General features: G+C 49.2%; 7 protein-coding genes across 7 annotated transcripts; 3 read left to right on the top strand and 4 right to left on the bottom strand.

The window, feature by feature from the left end:
• Positions 1–261: 261 nt before the first annotated feature.
• On the top strand, positions 262–2,637 carry EPUS_00013 (uncharacterized protein; the record flags this gene model as incomplete). Its single annotated transcript, XM_007789043.1, has 4 exons — positions 262–481; positions 557–1,697; positions 1,765–1,924; positions 2,236–2,637. 4 exons carry the CDS (start codon positions 262–264, stop codon positions 2,635–2,637), a joined length of 1,923 nt encoding a protein of 640 aa, XP_007787233.1.
• A 1,108-nt stretch (positions 2,638–3,745) lies between these two features.
• On the top strand, positions 3,746–4,291 carry EPUS_00012 (uncharacterized protein; the record flags this gene model as incomplete). The annotated part of the gene is made up of 1 exon (XM_007789042.1): positions 3,746–4,291. The coding sequence occupies one exon, from the start codon at positions 3,746–3,748 to the stop codon at positions 4,289–4,291; it is 546 nt and encodes a 181-aa protein (XP_007787232.1).
• Positions 4,292–5,194: 903 nt separating this feature from the next.
• Positions 5,195–8,586, bottom strand: EPUS_00011 (uncharacterized protein; the record flags this gene model as incomplete). Its single annotated transcript, XM_007789041.1, has 4 exons — positions 5,195–5,719; positions 5,778–8,037; positions 8,086–8,423; positions 8,488–8,586. The coding sequence occupies 4 exons, from the start codon at positions 8,584–8,586 to the stop codon at positions 5,195–5,197; spliced, it is 3,222 nt and encodes a 1,073-aa protein (XP_007787231.1).
• A 2,673-nt stretch (positions 8,587–11,259) lies between these two features.
• On the bottom strand, positions 11,260–12,402 carry EPUS_00010 (uncharacterized protein; the record flags this gene model as incomplete). The annotated part of the gene is made up of 1 exon (XM_007789040.1): positions 11,260–12,402. The coding sequence occupies one exon, from the start codon at positions 12,400–12,402 to the stop codon at positions 11,260–11,262; it is 1,143 nt and encodes a 380-aa protein (XP_007787230.1).
• A 1,565-nt stretch (positions 12,403–13,967) lies between these two features.
• Positions 13,968–15,224, bottom strand: EPUS_00009 (uncharacterized protein; the record flags this gene model as incomplete). Its single annotated transcript, XM_007789039.1, has 2 exons — positions 13,968–15,127; positions 15,173–15,224. The coding sequence occupies 2 exons, from the start codon at positions 15,222–15,224 to the stop codon at positions 13,968–13,970; spliced, it is 1,212 nt and encodes a 403-aa protein (XP_007787229.1).
• Positions 15,225–16,051: 827 nt separating this feature from the next.
• Positions 16,052–17,643, top strand: EPUS_00008 (uncharacterized protein; the record flags this gene model as incomplete). Its single annotated transcript, XM_007789038.1, has 4 exons — positions 16,052–16,103; positions 16,153–16,294; positions 16,347–16,589; positions 16,641–17,643. The coding sequence occupies 4 exons, from the start codon at positions 16,052–16,054 to the stop codon at positions 17,641–17,643; spliced, it is 1,440 nt and encodes a 479-aa protein (XP_007787228.1).
• Positions 17,644–21,882: 4,239 nt separating this feature from the next.
• EPUS_00007 (uncharacterized protein) lies at positions 21,883–23,601 on the bottom strand (the record flags this gene model as incomplete). The annotated part of the gene is made up of 2 exons (XM_007789037.1): positions 21,883–22,003; positions 22,061–23,601. 2 exons carry the CDS (start codon positions 23,599–23,601, stop codon positions 21,883–21,885), a joined length of 1,662 nt encoding a protein of 553 aa, XP_007787227.1.
• Positions 23,602–24,190: the final 589 nt, after the last annotated feature.

Below are 24,190 nucleotides of genomic sequence, written 5' to 3'. Positions count from 1 at the left end.
TGGTCAATTTCTACTACAATTTCACCAGCCAATTTCCCTGTATCGTACAGCCAATCTGTACGTATTTAAATTATAGCCAAGAATCCATGACAGACCACAACCGTTGAGCTGCGCTGGCCCTGGTCAGAGCAAGTACTACCTAGCAGCAGAAGTTGGTATGAAAACGCTCTGTTCTCTACTGGTATGTTACTGTCAAGCTCCGAAATTGTGCATCTATTCGATATAGCATACTGGGTTCCATAGAACTCGGTGCGCCATAAGATGGACTTCTCATCAAATGTGACCTCCTACGTCTCGACCGTAGTCGTGATTGGGTCTACCTACCTGCTGGGGCTGGCTGTATATAGACTCTTTTTCCACCCATTAGCGAAATTCCCTGGTCCGAAATATGCTGCGCTCAGTAGATGGCATGAGTTCTATTATGAGGTAGTGAAAAAAGGACAGTTCATGTTCATCATCGACGAGTATCATAAGAAATACGGTAAGCGAGCTCTGTACCCGCATCGATGAGTGTGTGCACATGCGCAAGGATTCTGTTCTGACGTTGATGTGACAGGACCCATCGTTCGCATAGTCCCCGATGAACTCCATATCAAGGACTCTCAGTTCTACGACACTCTCTACACAAAGGCTGGCCGCGTCGACAAATATGAATGGATGGCCAACCGTTTCAGCAACGACCAGTCGGTCCTCGCTACACCGACAGCTGATCTCCACCTCAAGCGCCGTGGAGCTCTTAACCCGCTCTTCTCTAGAGCACGCATCATCTCCTTTGAAAGCGTCGTTCGCGAAAAGACCAATCTCCTCATACAACGGATTCGTGGCTATAAGGACAGCGGCAAGCCGTTCTCATTAAGTGCAGGTTTCATGGCCCTCGCAGGCGACGTGATTATGCAATACTGCTTCTCGCTGAATTATGACCACCTGAACTCTGAGGACTTCAAAACCACTTTCCATGAGCCCTTCATGGCCATGAGCATCACCAGTCATCTCTCACTCCAGTTTCCCATCGTTCCAAAGATCCTGTTCGCCATGCCAGAATCGTGGTTGGCGAAGACTGAGCCGCTGTTCTCCCTCATGTTCCGGCTTCAAAAAGATTTGCGCAAACAAATTGTCGCATTGAAGGAAGGCGAGAACGAAGAAGTCGCCAAGTCTCCCCTGCCCACTGTCTTCCACGAGCTTCTCAACAACCCGAACCTGCCTCCAGATCAGAAAGAGACAGCACGTCTTCAAGACGAGGCCCAGCTCGTCGTCGGCGCTGGGATCACCACAGTCGGGTGGGCCTTGTCCGTCGGGGCCTTTCACATAATCAATCAACCTCTCGTCTTCACCCGCCTACGCCAGGAACTGGAGGAAGCGATCCCCGATCCGAGTAATCCACCCACCTGGGTCGAGCTCGAAAAGCTGCCATACCTTACCGGCTGTATACGAGAAGGCATCCGGCTCTCTTACCCCGTAACATCCAGGAACCCGCGACTGCTATCCAAGCCCCTAGTTTATAAGGACTGGGTAATCCCACCCCGCACGCCCGTGTCGATGACAATCGTCGACGTCAACAACGACGAGGACATCTTCCCCGAACATGACAAGTTCAAGCCGGAGCGGTGGATCAACCCACCCCCGACCAAGGACGGCTCCGATCTAGAGCGCTATTTCATTTGCTTCCAGAAAGGTTCACGATCGTGCGTCGGCATCAAGTAAGTACGCTCTACATATATCTCTTCTTTGCTATCTTGTGATTTGGATCATGTTTTAGCTGACCAGGAAAACCCAAACCAGCCTTGGCTATGCAGAGCTCTACCTCGCCCTCGCCGGGGTGTTCCGAAACTTCCACTTCAAGCTGCATGAGACAGACGAGTCCGATGTGACGCTCGCCCACGATTTTTTCTTGCCCTCACCCAAGCTCGATTCCAAGGGTGTGAGGGTGAGATGCGTGGCAGACCCGTGAGCTGGCTTGGAGTCGTGGGTCAAACCATGCTAGAGGCGGCATCGACACCTTGATCGGGTTGGAATCGTTCAGGGGCCAGGATTCTCTGACGTGGAGAGCTGAGGCAGGGAAATGAAACTTATGAAGCAGGATCTGATAAAATTATTACAGTCATGCGAAAAAAGAACGAAGCTACATGACGTCACTTTCCAAAATGCTTCGAGCCGCGGCGTCCATGTGCTAAAATCAATTAGAATAACGCACCCCCACAAAACCCAATAGAGCTATCCCACTTCTAACTTTGCCAGCGTTGGAAGCTCGTAGTAGGGGTCAAGCGTGGATTCTCCTTTAGGCTGGTTTCCGTCCGCAAACAAAGTGCCACTTCAAATATAGATGCAGGCGTGGCAGATGGGGACCGTGCGGACGTCCTCCCTCACGTCGACGAAGCCGGCATCGACCAATTACTGGCGGTGCAGGTGGGCGAGGTTCAGCGTCTTGCCGACCAAGGTGCTGCTGGCGCGGTCGACGTCGCGGATCCACTCCTGGCACCAGGTGGCGCGGTCGATGATGTCGTCGTCGCTGTTGAGCCAGCACTCGTGCTCCTGCATCCCCATCCAGCCAGGTTTAAAGTGAAACTTGCCAAAAAGTATAGAGATTTCTGGATCTTCTTTATGTTAAGATTTTCGCAATTGATAGCGCTGAGTTGGTAGGTGTTCAAGATCGATATCAACACACCGCGGGCACAGACCCCTCTCGCTGGTGAGCAACTGAGAAGCTTGCGACTTTAAGGCTGAGAGAGCGTCTGGACGCCCTTCGAAGTCCACGAATTCTCGCTTCTGCACCACGGCCATTGCCCTGTATCCTGAACGATAGGTGATCGATGGAGACGCAGAAAAAAAGAAAGTACGCTAATAGAGCAAAGAGGGAGGTGAGAAGATTGCGAGAGCGATTGTTCACACATACCTGGAGTCCAATTGGTCGAGACCGGAATGCGCAGCACAGCTCCGAGCAAGGCTGACCGATCACCAGCCTTGCGACAAGCAGCAGACGCGAACTACATTCAGACCAATGGTTGGCTGTACGCCTCGTGGGTTTGGGGGCACCACGTTGTTCAACCGTCATAGGCAACTCTTAGGGCCTAAAATTCATTGCAGTTCTCAGATCCCCTTCCTCCCCCCCCTTCTTCATTCCTCTATTTCTCTACTAATACTCACTCAAATTTAGTGAACAATGAATTCTGAACAGGGAAATAGACGCCGCGTCTGCAGAAAGTCTTATTCGATTGATCCTCCTTCTCCTGCAGCCTCACGAAGGCCAAAAACGATGCTTGACACACCGCGCCGAGCGCGCCTTCTTGCTGATGTACGCCACACAGCTGGTAAATTACCTCGTATAGAGCTATTTAAGATACGTAATATAGCTAATCGAACTGGCTATTAAATCCTTAAAGAAGGATCTGCGCGCCGTAGCGAGAAAGTCCACAATCGAGGCCGAAAACGAGTACTTACTTCATACGAATGTGAAGTAATTGAGGTAGTAGAAGATGCTAATTTTGGCTTTGCTTCTTCTAGTCATTTCAAGGTGGCAAAGACTATTGGTATAGCTAATGGCTCTGAACGTGCTATTCAAAGAAATATGAAGGATTTTGGTGTAGGGACTTATATGGCTGCACAGAAAAAAATGCTCTCACAAACGCATATTGATGCTCGAATTATATCGGGGCATTTGAGCGTCGCTATTGGTAATTAGAACAATTTTAAGAAGTATAGATGGTGTGATGAGTCTTATTTTGCTACTTGCTTGCAGCGACAAGCTCGTATGCATCGTCGACCAGGATATGAAGCACGAAATGCCCTCTCAAAGACTCAATTCAAACTCAAGCGCCAGAATCAATCAATACACGTGTACGGCGTTATTGGATGGAATTTCAAGGGTCAGCTCCACTTCTATACTGGCTCTGGTATAGGGGGACGGCTTGTTCAAGCTGACTATATGGCTATTCTTGAGCAAATTGTTGCTCCTGAACGGGATAAGGATTGCGTTTTGGTCGAAGATAATGATGGGCCTCATGGTACCAAGGGCAAGGGTCCTAACAAGATTAAAGCACTTAAGGACCTTCTAGGGATCAGATGGAAGATGAACCCTGCTAATTCGCCAGATCTCAACCCTATTGAGACCATCTGGAGGATAATAAAGCAGCGCTTGAAGTCCAGGGGGGTCATCTTCGAAGAAGCTGTGCTGCGTCAAGCTATCCAAGAGGAGTGGGATAAAATAACCATTGAGGAGATTAATAGGGCTATCTCAACAATGCCAGATAGAGTAGCTGCCCTAAACGAGCGAAATGGGCGCCCTATCCCCTATTAAATAGCCATGTAGCATAGCAGGAATCTGAGAACTGCAATGAATTTTGGCGCCAAGCTTCGGGCCCACCAGGCCGCCATACTCGAGTACAAATTAGTGTGTGTATTACACCGTCAGAGGGGTCCAAACCAATCTAGGTTCAGTTCCTATTAGCGCTCTGGTGGCCCAGTTCTTTTTACTCCTGCTCTTTTATCATTCACAGCGTTTGGAACGCCATGTTTGGATGTGCGATTCATCGCGGCTGGTCAAGAAGCAGACTTGGAAATCCAGATTAGTTTAGGGACGTGCGGCGACTCGCCTACACCTGCTCAGGTTGCCATAACCGCTGAATCTTGAAAGTATCATGAAGAAAAGCTAAATGGTCTGCTACGTCCACCACACTGCAAGGCCGAAAGTTTACCACAAGGACACCATACTAGTAGCTACTTACTATACATTAGATATTGAGAGGTGGTTTAATAAGAAAATGCAAGCAATTTCACATCATCACCGCTTCTTGGCGGACGGGGAAATGGGATCATATTCGACCCCATCTCGGCCGACTATTTACGCTGAAAGAACAAATTCCGGGACTCAGACGTGACAATTAAATGACAGTTGCTTGCTTGCTTTGAGGAGTGCTGCACTAACTATCCTATCAACAGACGAAAAACGCAGCACAGAAAGTAAGCAAGATACGGCCGTGCAATTGGTGTTATCTTTAAGCTGAAGAGGCCATCGATCTCCTGACCTCAACTGAATGCCTCCCCATAGGTACAAATTCCCGATGGCGGTGAGGTCGACGGGTGGCCTAATTCGCTTTCTCCTAGGACCAGGAGACATGATGACAGCTCCACTGTACACACATCAATATGCGCGTATGTACCTCACCATAGCATCTTCACGGGACTTCCCGGGTGTGCTTTTTCATAGTCTGCCTGCCCAAATCTCCTTATCCCACATCCTGACACCCTGAACCTCACTGATATTCAGATCGTTTTCGGCCCAGAACGCGATAGGCAGATCTGCCTCCGTCTTCACTTCACCCTCTGCCGTTCCATCATGCTTCTTCGCCTGAGCTCCTCCATCTTCATCTTCATCCTCACTATCCACTTCCACTTCCCTGGTGACCTTGCTCAAAAACACATACGGGTTCCCCTCGCCATCTAAATGGTTCTGGTGTCTACCTCCGGTCAGCCAGCTAAACCCAATCCATTCCAGCTGTGTCGTATCTTTGCAATGACTCATGCTGTCGATGACACACTGACGCAGTTCATGTAACATGGTGGCGGAGGCCGAAGTATGCGGTTCAATGACAGTGCCACCGTAATGGTGCTGAGATGCAATGGCGATGCCGGTCATAGAGATAGGAGGTGTGCCAGCGTCAAGGATGAAATTAATTTGAAGCGCATAAAGCTCGGTGAGGTTAGGAAGGGAGCGGACGATTGTATGCTGTTTGATGCAGTTAGCACAGGGCCTAGTGAAGGGTGGGAACGGGAGAAGTACTCACAAAAGAAATGGTATCACACTGAACGGCGAGTTCTCGCAGCTTCACGCCTTCGCGGGCTATCAGTCGCATGGTGATGTTGTTGATGGCCCACGTTTCGGTGTCATCGTTGCGAATCATCAATCTCTTAAAGCCTTTCATATGCTTCTTCAAGATCTGCTTCCTAATAGCGTCGATCTCGACGGTGGTCTTATCACAATCTTGTAGCTGTGGCACTCTACCCTTCTTCCGCAGATATCTTTCTAGCAGGAACAGATCCTCCAGTTGGCCTGCTTTAAGAGACTCGATGAAGGTGAGTAGAGCTGGCGTCACGTTGTCGGTGTAAATGCCGGTGAGTGGCAGAGGCGATTGATGTTGCAACTTCGTCATGGTAGCCCAGATACGTCGCTGTGATCCAACGTTTAGCAAGGTGATGTTTTTGAGAGCGTAGGCATCAAAATGCTGCAAGAGAGTTGCGGGCTTGACGGGTATCAGGTATATGGCCAGTCTCTCGATGGGCAGGCCATGCGAAATGCGTAGATACCTTGAAACTGGATCTTCTTGCTTCTCGGGCATCGCTAATGCCTCCGGTGAGGCCGGCTTAGGTGGAGTCAAGTGGCCATTTGGCGGATCTCTCACTGCTTGCTTGCCTTTGTTGATGGTGACTGGAGTGTCCCCGCCCTCTAGGCCTTCATTTTCTCCCAACAAGCCTGACTGCTCGAGCACACCGTTGATTCCCAGCTGCATTTCCTCCATTTCTACGTTGGGCGTTTTATCTTCATCGCCACTACCCTCATTCTCTGTCTCAAATTCCTGATCAGGGCCGTCGTCTTCATCACCACTAGGATACTGGAGATCGGAATCCTCACTGAGGTCTTCGTCTTTCTTAGCAGCGCCGGTCGGAGGGTCCTTATCAAGCGTAGTTTCCGTACCAGCAGATTTTATGGGATTTGGCGTTTTGCCCTGCTCGTCAGAATCAGAACCGTATTTCGGCTTTTGCGCTGGCGGTTTCTTGACTTTCTTTGGCGGGATCACGATATATTTCGACGGCGGCACATAGCCTGGGACGGAATTGGGATTCGCATAATACACTTTGTTGTAGCCAGTAGACTTCCCAGGTGGCGGTGGGGGCATAGGATAGGGCTGATAGCCAACTCCTTGAGTGTCCTTGAAATAGTTCTGCACATATTGGTTCTTTGTTTGAGCCGTCATTTGATCCCAAGCTGCCTTGCTGAAGCCAAAATAGTCCAGAAGCACATCCTCGTGCACAGAGTATGATTTGTAATTGCTGCTGGCCTGAGGAGGCACCTGCCACGAACTGGGAGGGGGTGGTTTAGGTGTTTTGATCTTGATGAGTGGTGCTTTGTTCTTCGGCTTCGATTTTGGCTCGTTCACTGGTCTTGCCTTACCTTCCAAGTACTTAGTTGCAGCCCTTTCAATCTTCTCAATAGCTTTTGAGCCCTTGGACGATGGCTCTTGTTTTGATCGCGCTTCACGGAAAATGGTGCGCATCATCTTCACAAATTCTCTATCCTCCGCATCATTGGTCATGTCATCAGTATCACGATCCAGCTCATTCTGTGCTTCGGTCTCCGCTCGAATTACAACCTCATTAACGGCACTCTCAATCGCTTTAGCATCCAGCTTCGGGGATTTAGGGGCGAAAATTCTGCTCAAAATGGCTTCCTGTCGGGTCTTGTACCATTGCCTAACCTGCTCCGGATTTCCTCCCGCTGGTGCACCTTCATCGCCTGTACCAAGGGGTTGCGAGTCCACCGATGAGGCGTCGTCAGAGGTCGCACCGTCAGAACCATCGACTCGTGGCTTTTCACGCGCTCGACGAGCAAACGAATCTGACAAAGAAAGTTCAAGCGTCTTCAGGGTCTCAAGGCTATTTCGGACACACTCGGCAATCTCTGGAATGTATTCGAGCGTGTCCATATCGAGAGCACACAGAGATTTAAGACCTTTGAACCCCGAAAATGAGCAGGCTTGTTCGACTGGTCTTGCTACAGGTAATTTCGGAACCATGCGGAACGTATTACCAGGCGGATTTGGCTGTGCATACCCATAACCACCGGGAGAATGTGGTCCAGGGGGTGGCACTCCAGGTGAAATAGGACTAGCATTAAGAGAAGTGCCAGATTGATTGGGACCAGAGCCAGTTTTGGGAATTGAATGCAAAGACTGCCCAGCCTGAAGTCGGATGTGCACTCGTCGTAGGTTGGGCATCCGATGTAATGCCAGGAATACCGGAGTACTCAGCTCAATACGAGCATTCCAACTGTAGTATATCGTCAGATAGAATACCGGCGAACTGGCATTGGCTTACTAAAATCCTTCTAGCGAATTCGTTCGCTTTAGAGCTGCTAGTAGTAATGTGTTGAGCAGTTTTCCACAGGTCAAGTCATAGCAAAACTGGCGACAAGCCTGCTCGCCCTTCCCTGCCGCATATCCGGTATCCACAAACACCTCTTTTACATGTCCAGCATAGTTGTAGTCGCTCGTTGCCAATGTCTCGAGCAAGCCAGCCAGATAGTCAACACTCAGTTTTGGAGAGACAGGATCCTCATTAAATGTATGATTGAGGTTGTGGTAAAGCTCGGCCGCAGCTAGTTCTCGGACAGCCTTCGACACCCGACATAGTTGCGCAAGATCATGGTCGGTGGCCTGAAAGATATGTCAGGCTTTTTCTTGACTTTTTCAGATGTTAGGTGAAGCCATGATGACTTACGTTTTCCAGTATCAACGCGATTGTTTCCGACGGGAGGTCCATCAGGCTCTTCTTGACTGAATGCATATTGGAAGCTTGCAACTCGTGGGAAGATTCCATCTTGGGCTCGCTTGTATAGTGGTTGGCAATTCACAGACGTTATGCTTCAGCAAATCTCATGCATTAAAACCTAGGATGAGTCGCTGGCGTGGAATCGGGAGGAGGTCACGGAATTGGAGAGAATGCTGAACACGATAGTTGGGATTCAGTCTTGAAGATGAGCCACGGGGAATGGGTAATACTGGCTGGCATGGTGTCAGAAGCTCTTCTCCACTGGTTTGCAGCGCGAACAGGTCGCAACGTGGGCTTGCGTTGTGCAGCCTGTCTGCGTTGGTAGAGAAGGGTCAGTCTGCCTGGTGAATGCCCCTCTTCTGAATTGAAGCCTACCACTGTCGCTTCAAACCTTCGGAACTGTCGCTATGCAAAGCCAATAGAAGCTGACTTGCTATTATTTATTGGACGCCCATCTCTGGACTTGCAGACGAGTTGCTGCTTGAATTCTGGGCTAACTAAAGGCTAAATTATGTAAGCAGAACGTCGGTATTTGCGTGTCTTCTTTTACACTTGGTGCACATCAGGCTCAGAGGTCTGAAATCGCCTATGACTCACTATTCAAGGGCTTATTGAGGCCGTGGTAAGGTTCCAAGGAGTACCAGCATACATGAATCAGGACCTCAATATCATCTCAAATAACCTCGGGATCAGAGGCCTAGGAGAATTTTTTCCGAAGAGTTGCTCTAATAAAACCATAGGTAGGTAATTCGCAAGTTGCAACGCTCTTTCAGCCATCTGGATTTCTTAAATCGCCGAATCAGAACTCTGTTGCTCGCCTTGGACAGGCAATCTCCTCCGTGCAAACAACCTAATCTCCCTAAGGTCCCGCCTCAGAGGGAGATTGCTAGCTTAAGCATACAGCTTTATGCTTTACAGGCCGTGCTTAGGGCATCAAAAATGCTTTAGCAATGTCGGTGGCGGCACCAACGGCACCAACGGCACCAACGGCACCACCACCCAGTGTTCCTTACATGAAGTCTTCCCTTCGTTTGAGAGGGACATGGGCACGCACGTGCATGATGCCTTGGAGGTCCTCCCCTTAACTCGATTGACGCTGGAAGGTGCTTTGCTACGCTGCTCTCTGGTGGAGGAAATGCTGTCTGACGAGGATTGATGGATAGAAATGCTTGGTCCCGCATGTGGCTCCGCCGCCATGGCCTTCACGGCACCAAGCCTGAGTTAAAGCTTTTCAGCTTTGCAGCTCGAGCCGTCTACGATATCTGGCCCCATAGAGCTTCCAATTTACCAAAAGACCTCTTGCGGCCGTGTAAATCCATATTTCATCATCTGCTTGCCCATATCGAAGGTTCTGGACCGCTCGGGTGCCTGGCGGGCTCGAACCAAGGATGGCTTCGACCCGGTCGTGACGGAGATCGGAGGTGCGCTTCGTATCCGGCAGAGCCGGCCTCTCGCCCTTTCATAACCAATTCATGATGGTACCTTCATAATTCAGGCATCTCGCAAGTCGGAGCACTAGAGCACTGGTGAAAAGGAGTTCTTCAATACCGCGAAAAAGCTTGCCCGCCGAGAACACGCCTCTTATTAGTCTAAAATGTTTTGATGGCTCGGTTCTTCATCTCTGCAAATAACGAAAGTGGCCAAATATGATGATTCACGTCGCGATCGAACTTTCTAGCGCTAGGCCGCCGAAGAGAATAAGAGAGAGGTACTCGAGATTGATGTCCCCTTTCACGATCTTCCAACAGAGAAACATTCGAAGAGAAACTTGAAAGATAGTCGCGCTTGGAAATGGCTCTCATGGTAAGATGTGTTGGAGGGTGCTGAGGATGATGAGGCAATTCAAGAAGCTTGGAAATGGTAAGACAGCTCTACCCAAAGAGTCTGGGAGTGGCTTTCCATGTGATTCACTGCATCCTTCCTCGGTCCCCGTGAGCTGCTAAGAGCAAGCCAAAGCCACGCTAAGATCGAATGATGAAGCAGTCATTCTCATTGCGGCGCATCCTCCGACTTCAGCCGTTATTGTTACCCACAGATAGCTATCGTGATGACTGATCAGCAACGCATTGTTTGGAGTTCTGACTTCTGATGTTGGAATGAATGAGGGTCTGGATTCTGAAGAATAATCCTCTGGAACTCACATGCTCAGGCTAGGCCCGGTCGAGACAACAAGGCAGTGCCAACACTCATACTTAAAGAACTTAACCTCATTGCTCGGGGCATTGAGTTCCTTTTTTTCCATCAGACTTACAGCACAAGATTTAATTCCATTGTTTCATACTATGGAGGAGTAAGTACTACTTATGTATGATCAAGAGTGCCAAGCTTGTGATCAAAAGACGGAGAGAAGTCGTGCCGTCCCCAAAACAGCCAACAGAACGTTGTACCTATCTGGTTTTTAATTTCTATTCACGTTCTGAAGCAACGAGTCAGTTGTGATTCGCGAGCCTTCTACCTAAAGAGCGCTCATATATGGGTACTGAAGACTGTTTTTATATTGTAGCTGATAATAGGGTTGGCCACCCAGCATTATTAACAGCTTCAGCTCAAGCAGCCGGACTTCTATATCACAGCCATGAACTATACGCAGAGTTTCTACGGTGTTTTCTTTGCAACAATCATCAAAAGAAGGAAGATGGCACATACCGTGGGCGTGGTAATCTCAATCAAGAGAAATTTCATCTGCAAACTCTCACATTGAATGATTCCCTCAATCAGCATTCAAGCCTCTACACATTGTGCATATCTCGTCCACTCCTTGTCTGCTTTCAAATACTCCAACGGCTCGCGCAATAAGCTTACCACGATCTCCAAGCCACCAGGATATGCGGTGCCAACACCAGCAGGTTTATCCCTCATTCCATACGCCGGCAGAACCAATACCAACCCGTCATACCCAAAATTATCAAACGTCAATCGTAGCCGCCAAAAGGCTCCAAGTCCAACATCCAAGTCCTCCGGACGATCAAAATACTTTTCCCAGCTTGTGACTACCACATTGTCAGCCAAACCGTGTTTCAAAGCCAGGACCCTGTCTATGGGCGTTGACTGCGCGGCGGCTGCATGCTGTAGCACAGATCGCAGCCAGGTGTCCGAAGTTTGGGCCAACAAGGACTCTCGAAGGGTAACCGCGACGTCGGAAAGAGATGGTGGGTCGACGGAAGTGAGGATGGGGATGGGGACGGATGACGTGGCCCCAAACACGCAGTTGGCGAAGTACTGGTCAGGAAGTGGTGGGTTAAATTTGCTACGAGCATTGATGGTCATAATTAGCGACGAGGTCTGAGGCTGCCCCTCGACATTTCTGTCACAGAAGCGTGCGCGCGTGATGCATCGCCAAAGAAGCGCGCACATGGCGTCATTTGTGGAAATTTTGCGGTTTGCGTGCTTGGAGGCATCAGCATGGATTTCCCGGAGGCATGAAGGCTCCAGTCGGAAGATAGCTTGGCCGACTTCGGTTCTCACGGCCGACGAGAGAGGGTCCAGCGAGGATGTGGATGTTTTGGGAGGGGTGGGGTCGACAACCGTTGGAGAGAAACTGCGTACGCCATTCGGCTCTCGGCGCTCTTGAGGTTCTGCCTGCGGTTCTAGGAGCAATGAGCTTCTGTCATGGAGCGTCATCATCTTCGATATAGGTAGAATCTCCGAGTCTTGCACCACGTTGTCCGTCCGGTAGCCCCGCGCTTTCTTGAACCACCATGTTATGAAATTCGCGATAGCGGTGCCGTCACAGACGAAATGGTGTTTGCTAACACTGATCACAAATCCTCCCTCAATGAAAGTGACTTGACACGAGAACGCGTCAACACCATTTTCTCGATCCGGAATGGCTATCTCGTCAACGCCAGCTGCAAAAATTTCCATCTTCAATAAACGAGTTAGAACCGCCTCTCTCGGGCTCCAGCTGCTTGTAGCTGATGTCATTCCTCTGAGCAACAACAAAGCGAATGCTGGACGACTTTGTGACTTTTATACAATGCCACCCAGCGACCGTGTCTGAATGGATCTTTCCGAGGATTTCAGGAAGCGCCAAAACGCCCTCCCGTGGTTCGCACAAGAACGACTGCAGGCTGGACTGGAGGCGGCCGACCAAGTCGGCTTGGTCGGATGGGTTGCTCGCTCCTTCATAGCACAAGAGGTACCTACTGTTAACAGGTGGCATCATTGCAAAATCCGCAGGAGTAAGAGGGTATTCGGCCTCAAAGGGGACTGCGGGTTTTATTTGGTAAGTGAAAAGGCTGTTGCTTGGAGCCATGATCTTTTTTCTAGCTATAAGACTTCATGGGTGAGCAGAAGAACGATGGGCAGCGGGAAGTAACAAGGAAGAAACTGTGATATTGCCATTAATCAACACGGGACATCTTTCAGATGGCGTGCGTAGAATTCGGCTGACCGAAATCTGGCGCGGTAGAAGCGCATCTGCTCCGGCTGCATACCATCCGACCACCGGATCAATGGTGCAATGCAGATCCAGATGGTGGACTGAGAGCACTAAGCATGCATGCCATCATTAGGAAGGAGAGGGACTGTGGGAAACCTGGCAGCCAGTTACAATAGACAAGACGTGAAGAACTATTAAGCACGGTAAGATAGATATCTTATCACTGACCCTTACAACGTCACCGCCTTCAAGTCTGCTGATTGATTGGGAAACACGAAAGATACCATTGAAGATTCTTTTATCGAATCTGTCCTCGGAACCATTGCATGTGAACCGGGAATGGTGAAGTAGGTCGTGAATAGGTTGAAGCTAAGTTAGTTTGGATACCCCTTATTTGGGTTGAGTATGAAATCCCATTCGCGGTGCGGGCAAGCACAGCCAAGGAGTAGGAAATGCCTTGATTAGCGTCTGTGTGTCGATCGACATGTCCGTCATTTTAATGTTGCGATCTGTATCAAGTTCTCCACTTGATTTCTTCAACAGCAAGAGAGGGAAGGAAAGCTGATCCAGACATGCTGAAATCGTACATCCAAAGATGTATACTGTATTAAGAGATTATCATGAGTAGTTTTGCGGGTAACCTTGATTTTGAAAGGTTTAGCAGTTGTACAATTTGCACGAGACGAGATGGTGCGAGGCATTACGTAGTAAAGAAGGGATTTTACGTAGTACATAGTAAAAGGGTGTGCATCCACTGCAGTGTGTGTTTGCATCAATAATCTTTGCGGGTCGTCCCTTTAGCCACCCAAGGCTGTGTGACATTGTTCGTACAGTTGTTCGGGGTAAGTGCTATTACAAAAGGTATAGTCATGAGTAGTTCTTGAGAATGTAATATTTCGTATTAGCAGTCGGTAGCTTCTCACGTGTTTAAAAACAGTTGATTCACAATTGCAAGAAGGAAGGTACTTCAAGTACTAAACCATCGCCAATGGGGGTATCCGCTTCAATGTTACAACACATATAAATAAGCAGGTGACCTGATCACTTCTCAAGCAGCACTGGAAGTAACACAGTATCTTTCTGCCGCCTGCCTCAGACATTTCTTCGTCGTATCCTGCCGCAAAAACTTGTCGACTTCCTCACTCGAGGTGCTGATGACATGTACATCGTTCAGTGCAAGCTCATCATGCGCTGGTGGAGGTGCCAATCTTATAAAGATCTTCTGATCAGGATAGTCTTTGTGGAGACGTTCGATTATTTTCGCTTCAATCTCACGCTCGACCCCCTCCGCTTCAGAGCTTGCTGACGAAGAGGTATCTGAACGAACAGGCGACTCCACCCACTTTGTCCCACTTGTGGTTATTGTAGAAGAAGTAGGACTGGTATTCAGCGTGTTTGCTTTCCTCAGCCCTGTTCTATTGCTGCTCGGCAGCCAGTAAGGCCAGGAGAATTTTCGGGACAGTTTCTGCAGCTTTTCGATATCGTGGTCGGAAGGAATGCCAGGTCCGATGTTAACTATGATAGACAGGGGCGGTTTCTCTCCGAAGATGTGATATGCTTCGTCCATTGCAATTTCTGTGATATTATGTGGATTGGGGAATCCATTGTCTGAGTAGGTCGTCGATCCAATCGTGTATGGCTGAAGGAGGTATTTGGTCGCGCCGGTAGCTGCACATACAGAAGAAACCTTGCATGATTCTGGATCAGGGCCTGGGCGATAATATGGTCCGGGTGTCTTGGTAGTAGTACGGTATGCTCTGAATACGTCGTATTCCCGGTTGCCTTCGTCAGAGGACTGGATTGCACCGACAGCAAAAGCATGCTTGCACCTAACCTCTATACCTTCCTCCGTCTTCTGCGCCTCATTGTCTAAAAGTGAAGGGTTCAGTTCGTATCTTTCGAGGATACTGTCGATCTTGGAGATCAGGCGTTTTTGATCCAGCGCGTACGGTTTCGAGCCGAACAGAGATCTCGTTGCGGGGAGCTGTGGGTCACTGGCCAGCTCAAGGTAGATGCTCATGCAGCGCGTGAGGTCCAGGCGGTATCGACCGAGAAGTAACGCAAGCCATCCTCCAGTTCCTATGCCACCGATGATATCGAAGAGTTCGTAGGGTGCTGGTTTTCGGTCGGAGGCCTTGTTGATAGCAATAGCATCACAAAGTTTGCTCAGAATGCTGAGTGTGGACAACGCCTGAAGTCCGCCGCCATCTAATTTGTCAGTGGGAAAATTACAACACGAGATGGATATATTACCTAGAGTCAGTATTTTCAACGGTCTCATGTCGTCCGACGTGGAACTGCTCATTGAAAAATTTCTCAAAAGAACAATGACTGTTAATGGGCAACAGGCAGCACAACAGCAAAAGGACTAAGGTGTTATATTGCGTAACTTAGCTTGCGAACGTCAAAACTCCGGAAAGCAGAAGCCTTTGAAGCACCAAATAATGGTCAGGTCCCTCTGAAGTAGGCTGTGCAAGTCAGCCTTTTGGTCAGGCTGCGAACGGGCGTCAAAGCCATCAGGCCCTGCAAACAGAGGGTTACACAGCCACAATGCGCAAACATCATGCCACCCGCTGAAGAAAATGACTAATAATCTTAACTATACGAGCATTGCCTGACACTCTAATTTAGCTTGTGCTGCAGCAAAGCACCCTGTGAATGTCCCACGTAAGGCAACAACTACGACAAGTTTGATACAACATTGCCCCTACGTCAGCGGTTGGAAGCAGGTGCGAGATGCTCGAGGAACTTAAAGGACTATTTGACTCATTGCACAGAGATCCACCCTGGATCGCTTTGATGCAAGATGTTGCCAGTGTGCTGCCTCTTGTGAAACAGCCCTTGGATTAAGCAATGATGGGCAGCCTTATTGACTGGATTGGGCAGTCATGCCACTAAAGCACTGGTCAATGGTCAAGCATAATCGGGCCTTGGACAGGCGGGCTGCCACCACGCTGCGGCTCTTTAGAAGCCTCATGAAACTCACGCAAGGCGATGATCCGGCCCCTGATTCACCTTGGTCTTCGCGCCAATCCGCCACACCCATGCAGGGGACCTTTGTATGACCACGTTGAAGGGTACTTGAATCCTTTGCCTCCACGTAATCTTTTGCGAAATTTGTCCAACAACAGCATGGCACTGAATAATCACTCGTCTTCCAGGAGGCTACGGGTGTTGTCGCTGGGTAAGTTACCGTCGCGCTGCTGGTTTTGACGACTACTGACTTATGCTAGATGGCGGGGGAGTTCGTGGTTTATCTGCGCTTCACATTCTACGGAGACTATTATGTATGATCAACGAGGAGCTCTATGGCACGAGCGAGCCCATGTTACCACAACACGCATTTGATATTATTGTTGGCACAAGTACTGGAGGGTAAGTAGACCGGTAATGGATCTGGATAACAAATGTGTTGATCGTTTTACAGCTTAATTGCATTGATGATCGTGAAGTTGGGAATGACAGTGGACGAGTGTATCGAGCAATATGAATCACTATCCAGGAAGATCTTTGGCAAACCCCATCTCATAGGAAAACGAACAGGCGGGTTTGGGACCACGAAATATTCAGGTAGGAGGATGCGTGAGCTCGTTGTTGAGCTCATCCAATCGAGGAATAGACCAGCCGACTACAAGATGGAGGACACAAGCGGACATCCAGATCTTCTTTGGTACAGTCCTTGCCCTTTAGCTTTGCAGTATGATAGCTAACGCTTGCACAGTTCTGTGGTTTGCCGAGAGCTTGAGAACAACTATACCAGAGCACGACGGGGAGATGCCGTCTTCCTTTGCAGTCACAAGTGCAGAAAGAGACCTCTCAACACCAAAACATATCACGAATGTGAAATGGCGGACGCTAGCCGTGCGACTTCAGCAGCACCTACATATTTTGATCCGGTACGGATAATGAGGAAGATTCTGGTCGATGGAGGATACGGAGAGACGAACAATCCTTCACAAGACGCGTGGCAGCACTATACCGAGCTAAAGGAGATTCTCCATACTGATCGAGTACGATGGGTAAACATCGGCACAGGCACTTCCAAGGACCAATCTTTACCACCCAAAAGAGCATGGAAGGATCTGTTATTGCCCAAATACTTTCAGAACATTATGCACACGCTCCGTGATCTTGAGAAGATCGCGACGGATTCGGAGAACACTGGGGTCTCTATGCGCCTGATCTCAAACATGGACAGATCGCAATTGGATTTTTATCGTTTTAGTGCAACAAACGGAGTACACAAAGTTGCTCTCGACGACTATCTCACAATCGACAATAAAGAGCTGGAACGATTGACCTTGGAATATATTAAGGAGCCAGAAGTTGAAGAGGGGCTGAGGGCTCTCTCTCGCTTGTTAGCCGCCGACTATGGCGAAAAGAGCCGGGTCAGACGAGCTACATTGGAGGTTCAGTATCCGCATTTGGCACCCAAGCCTTCCTCAATACGACAGCTTGTCACAGGTGAACAACCAGAGTATCTGGATCTCCTTTTTCCTGGAACAGGTGTGCCCAGCATGGCTGGTGCCTCGGAGATCACTGCAGAGAGTTCGAATGCGGAGGATACGCCTAAATCGAGGAATGCTATGCTAAATGGTGCTATCTCGATGGTGCCTACTCAGAGTGATAGTACCGGCGTTGGTGATCAGTTCAAGACTCCCAATGTCGATGCCACCGAGATTGGTCCTCCAACTAGATCATCTACAGCACCTGCCAGAGTTTGAGATGCGCGGGTCGCATTGTTCCTCTCGACACAGGGAATTTCTGCTACTGTCTAGCATTTCTGATACCCATGTTCTGATCGGTTGACAAAGCATTTAGCGTTGGTGTCATACTGCAACGGCCGTTTATGAGGAGACCTGTTCTAAAGTAGACCGATGAGTGGGTACATGAGCTTTACACATTTAGACAGTGCCGAATAATGGATGACATTGGGATTGTACCCAGGCCGAGTTTGAATAACGCAGTATTTATTCCCGCTGCTTTCGCAAACTATCATAGCCCGTGCTCATTCACAACAGCAAAATCTCGGCTCTATTCGAGGGGTTGTATGTCCTTCCCACACGCTGCAGCAGAGCTCGTGCGAGAATGCCACTGCTATCACTTCCACCAGAGCTTTTGCTCATGATTTTACGACATGTGGGACCATATGGATTTCAGCAGGACACCCGGCGATTGTTGATCTGCCAACAATGATATTCCATTGCACGGATCATCTTGCTCGAAGAGCTGCATTTGCTGTCAAAAGCTTGACACGCTTGACATGCTTGAGCAATCGTCGACTTCTGGCAGCACAGATGTTTCCAGGAGTGTATCGTCGAAGGCTATCGATCTGACTCGACGATTGTGAGAAAACTGTTTGGCAACGGAGCAAATACCATGTCACACCATCAAGGCGAATTCCACGGAAATTTTGTCGCAACAAGTGGCAGAAGGTCTGCGGAAAGAGAATAAATTGAGATCGCCCAAGGTTTGAAACTCCCTGGACCAGAGATAATGGAGCCTACAAAGTCCTCAAGCTCACGACAACAGCCGCATTGTTGGGTACTTTAGGGAAGTTCTATTCTGGGTTTCCTCGACCACAGTCTGGCATCGTCTCTGAGAAGTCTCAACCTGGACTTGGCTAATTCTTTTCATAGACAGTCTGTCAACAGTGCTCACTACTGTCATGCCGTGGCAAAATTGCTACCTACTCTATTTCACGCCGGTATACGCTTGCCTAAGCTTTGTCTCGAACAGTTTCAGGAACATGACGTTTCTTTGCAGGAGTATCTCGTGTAAAGGCTGTCTCAGTATGCGTCAGCGTGAATGATGGGTGGTGTGCTGACATCTTTTCTAACTACTGTCTGTCTGGTGTCTATGGCCAGCTTTGTGGGACTTCTCAAATTAGCCAACTTGGTATTCACATGGAAAAGGTTATTTATCTTTGAACCCTACTACTGTACTCCGTATAGTACGTAATTGGGACAATTTGCTTGGCAGCCTCAAGTCCCTGGCAAGCCGATCGCCTGACTTGGAGATGGCGAAACTCCTCCAACATCCCATCGCGTGATGAGAGTCGTTGCCTGATCACCCTTGATTGTCTTGCTGGAGAAGAGTTTACGATGGGCCAAGACACTGATTGTACTGCAAGTGTTGAGAGCGATAAGCACGAGTCCGGATGTACCATGCCTACCTCTGCAACTAAAATTGAATCTCTGGCCAGCCATTGAGGAGAGCGATAACCTCAGGTCGCGGGCGGTAGGCCTGGCCGAACGCAGCAAGCTCTGGCTGATCCAACTTCCAAGATTTGCCCGATGTTCAATTACTCGCCTGGGTGGCCCTACTTACTCGCCAGCAATCTAGGCACCTTGACTCCGCATAGTGGTTACGGTTTTATGCGAGATGTCACCCGTCCCCCCCCAACCATGAAATAGACTGGTAATACATGTTTGACATAACCTGACGGCCACATTATGAGTACTTGGTGTACGGAGAATGAACGACATGCAATAGGCCAGTGCAGGAGCCTGTCAGTCTTTCCAACAAGACCAATCCATTTCTGGTCCTTAGGTTGGTGCGTCTGGTACTGACACGGCAGATGAATCTAGCATTGACCGTTGTGCAGGTAGAGAGCATATGGCGCTGATCTCTATGACATGGCTACACACAGAAGCACTTCAAAAGTAGTCACCAAAGACATCCGGGAAGGGTGGATTGCCGACGAGAACGCTGTCAAAATATGGAGAATTTTGCCATTCATGCACCACAGTGGCCTTGAAGAGCAAATACAGTCGAGCTTCGCACACAACCATTCCTTCCTATAATGCTTTCCACGTCAATGCAAGAGTCTTTCAAGTTGTAATGAAGCTAACATCTTGTGCTTAACAGTCATAGCTAGAGACTGGAAGGTCTTCCGACTCGCCTACATTTGTTCATTTCGAACCATAGAACTATGTTCACTGACAGAGAGCAGCCGGTCAAGGATCTGTTAGTAGCGACTTGAGGCATCATCAATTAAGCCAGACAAAGAAACGAACGCATTCGATTCAAGAATGCGACATCTCCACACATGACAATGTAAGTATCCATGGTCGAACAACATTGGCTACCTTCAAGGTGAAACAATTACATCGAAATCCACTGATGGCGGTGGAAGTGTTTCGGCTGAGGGAATCAGTCTAAACCCATAAATATGAATTGTGCATAGGCAAACAGCATCATTCCATTGTAGTGACAGATATCGATCGAAAAGATTGGAAGTCTCATCCCCCATGTTATTGGAATCATTTGAGTCAATCTGAGACCAAGTCTTGCATATGCTCGGCCGTCAGAGTGCTGGCAGTCTGGAAGCAACGACATGCCGCTGCCCTTCTGAGACTTCTACAGCATCCTGCGGTGATCCCCGCAAGCTATGATGAGACAACAATCATTACCTTCAGCATTAGGCCTCTTGTCCCGACAATATCTCAAGGTTATAAGTATCAGCGAATAGGACCTGGAAAATCAGTCGCTTCTTCAGACCAGTGCCTGATCCATCACTCATCTCCAGAGATTCAAAAACCAGGCGCTTCCGTTCTAGCCCATCTCAAGTCCTTTCGAAACAGCCAAAGTCAGCTTTTCCGATCATAATCAGCGACCTCTTACAACCCGTATTTGCAAATGAGAGCCCACTCAAGATCAACATCTGGAAATGCATCTCCAACAGAACCTGACACAAGCGCCCAAAGAGCAATAATCGAAAGTGTTCAATCCAGCAATATGCACAGACGAGGAGCATTCTCCGCAGCCTCTGCGACTGCACAGGAGCTTAATGATTTCCGCATGATATTGCGGCGCCAACGAACCACTACATCCAATAACTCACCACGAGACATAGGGCTTGTAAAGAAGAGGAGGAGTCTGAACAGGAATCTGAGCCAAAATCTCGCAAGCAAGACAACCAAAGAACTCAACCATGCCATTGTGACCAGCAACCTCCAGCAATCTAGCACGACGAACAACGCAGCTAATCTGATGTGCTTCGATGAAGAAAATGACATCACCGGCGAGGAGGACGCAGAGGATCTGCCATTGATGTTCAGCGGGTCAGCCTGCTGGTTCTGTTACAGCAGACTGAAGCAGGACCTGCGATGCTACTGTAGAAGATGTGGCTTTTTGAACTCTGGACCCGCCGGGCCGGGGTTAGGATGAGACATTCGGATGAGTGGTTCTTTGTCACTGAGTGTGCTTTCAGGCGCTAGATACCGTACTGCGAATCTTGATCTTCATGTTCCCGGCGCCTGTCAATTTCAGACACGCCGCATTTCATCCAGCTGATGTCCGCAAATTCTCAGCTTGGGAGGAGGCTACCCCCCATCTCCTTTGTGTATGAAAGTGAAAGGTCCTCTCCCTTTTTCTACGCCGTCTGTCTACTCGTTAGGACTTTCTTTCACAAAACCCTTTTTCAATTAGCTGCCTTGCTTTATTATATTTTCTTCTATGGAAGTGATCAAAGGGCTATCAAGTCAGCTAGCTGGCCTGCCTGCCTGCATCCAGCGAACAAGTTGGAAGAACAAAACCAGTCGTTGCATTTGCGAATACGCCTAACTAATCATTCCGCTTATTCACCCATCCCCATACTATATAGTAGGGACAAGTAGTGAGTGTTGGTTCCGGTGATGGAAGAGGTACTAGTGCCAACCGTGGCTGTGCTGGTGAAGATGTTGTTCGGAGAAGGTGTGGATGACTTAGTAGGATGTCTCCTGGTTCTTCTGTACGAAATGGCAAGTCGAGGGAAGCTTGGGAGCGGAGCGAAGGGGGAGTGGGATGCGGTCCTCAGCTAAACATCTAGCAAATTCCGCGTGTCTCTTTCTGGAAGGTAGGGAGCCCGGTTGCAATGTATCTACTTAAGGATATGAAGGCTGAGAGCAGAGATGCTTTCTCTGATAATTTATGGTCGGTCAGGCAACTTTGCTTCCGCAGTATAGCTACCTGTTGAACACCTAACCACCTAGATTATGCTCGAAGAGCCCACCAGGAAGCATCGTGGTATCATAAGCGCTTCTGTGAGCACCCAACTCCCTCCAGGTGCCCCATCGCAAGCCATGCAATGTGCCCCTGTCCCTACAAATATTAGATCCAACGCACTCAAGCCAAACTCCTCAATCCCTAAGCACATACTCCTTCCTCCCCTTATCGAAATCCATGATCTTCCTCCCCCGATGATTCTTCGCCATCATCCACCGCACATAAAGCACCAATGCGTCCTTGAGCACCACAAACAGACACCCGCCCACCACGCTCCTGCCCCACTTCGTCCGCAAAAGCCGTTCCCGGCCGCTGTTCCGGAAGAATGTGAAGCTCGAGGAGGGTTTCACGAGTGATAAGGGGAGGGTGTGGTGGAGAAGCTCGCCCATTCCGGCCGCGATGCTGGGAAAGAGAAGGGCGCCGAGGGTGGTGAGGAAGACGGAGGATGTATCGGTTAAGATCTCGTTGGGGCGGCGGTTTAGGAGGGCAGGCTGGGGTGCGGGGCCAGGGTTTGCATTGGCATTGGCGGGAGGGTTGTTGTTGGCTGCTTGGTTGGCTACAGGGGGGGCATTTTCTGCCGCTGCAGGTTGTACCTCTTCCCTATTTCCGGGCTGTCCATCAGGCCTAGCTCCCTGCTGCTGCTGCTGTTCAGGCTGTTCTTCGTCTTCATCATCTTCTACTCCTATCTCGAGATTGAGTTCCAGAACCACATCACCATCTGCTATATCATCAACCGCTGCGGCCGCGTCATTGGCGTGATCTGCTTCATTGCCTTCGCCATCTTGCCCGTGCCGTGGTTGGATCTCTTGCAGCCATTTCCTGTTGAGGTTGCCAAAAGCTTTTTCGTAGAGATAGTTGTAGCAGTTCCGGACCACAGGTAGACAGCCAAACACTGTGCTCGGTCGAGGTGGCCAAATAGTCCAATCAATGGCAAACTTCTCGCTGAGCTGTGTGGCAAAAAGGAATATCGTGCTTCCAGGTAGCACGAAATCTGCGTAATGCGTCCGTGCTGCGATCAAGCTCACCGGAATAAGAGCATATGCGGACAACCAGCCCCAATGTCGGTTGGCTCGTGCATACAGTTGCATAGCCTCTCTTTCACCGAAAACCACACGCACGGAGTGTAATCCGTGGTAGAAGCATCCCGCCCAGATGGTAGTACCAAGAACTCCTGCCATTCCAGGCAGAGTCAAGGTGCCTGTCAATCGTTCCCATGCTTTCACGCCAGACAGAACCAAACTTCTCGGTCTTGCGATCTTGATCTCGGATTTGCATTGTGGACATTGAATCTTCTTGGGTGGTCCGCCACCACGTCTGCTTCTAGGATTTTCCAGATCTGCAACCCAGTCCAGCAGGCATGCCTCATGAGCGGTAAGATTGCAAGTACACGGCGATCGCCATTGTGGAGGGTGTGTAGGATCATCTTCGGTGGAGTCGCATATACAGATCCAACATTTTTTTATGCTGAGCGTGGAGGAACGGGAAGGCGCAGGCGGGCGGTGAGGCTGCGATGTTTCTGTGGAATTCTCGTCTTTGGTTTTAGGAATAGGATTGTCCAGAAGGACAGTCTGAGAATCTTCGGATATCATGGATGCCGCGAAGTGTTCATCTGGAGAGGATGTCTCGGGTGGATATTGTCGTTGACTGGTAGGTGATATGCTTCGGGGCGACTGCCGCGGTGGTACCGAGGCCATCTTAGGCCTTGGGCGAGGTACCTGGGTTTTGAAAGGCGAATCGGCGGGCCCTATTGTCAATCACTATGCGGTACAAAAAGTGTTCAAGGGTGTTCCGATCCAAGGGAGTAGATTTGATTGAGCACGGTTGTAACCTTGAGGATACATAAGAGCTATAACATAGGCCAAGATAGGCAACCGGAGACTTGGCGCTGGTGAGCGAGATTCACCGATAGGTTCTTGTTAGGAAGAGAAACTGCTAAAGTTATGCCTATACGAGTAGAGCCGTCAATGTGCGTTTAAGATGAGCCTCTGCATTAGGAGATGTAGCCTATGTTGGAATGTGTAGTTAAGTGGCCAAAGATCTATGTTCATCACGTGTACGGAGTACTTATTGATGTCTTCCCTAACTGGTGATGTTATCATACTACGGTCTGAATATGCCTCTTCTACTACACCAATAGGGTTGGCATCCGCCAAAATGGTTGTGTCTTCCTTCCTTGTGTTGAACCACACATGAGCTTTCGCAAACAGTGTCAATTCTCGCTCAGGGAGGTAGCATGCGCCCCTGGCAGCTCATCTCATCTACTCATCTACTCATCTTGGCTAA

Source organism: Endocarpon pusillum (assembly GCF_000464535.1).
Source record: "Endocarpon pusillum Z07020 unplaced genomic scaffold C734253, whole genome shotgun sequence".
Classification (NCBI taxonomy): domain Eukaryota; kingdom Fungi; phylum Ascomycota; class Eurotiomycetes; order Verrucariales; family Verrucariaceae; genus Endocarpon; species Endocarpon pusillum.
The sequence above is the reverse complement of the archived record's forward strand: the minus strand, read 5'-3'. Positions and strand labels throughout refer to the sequence as shown.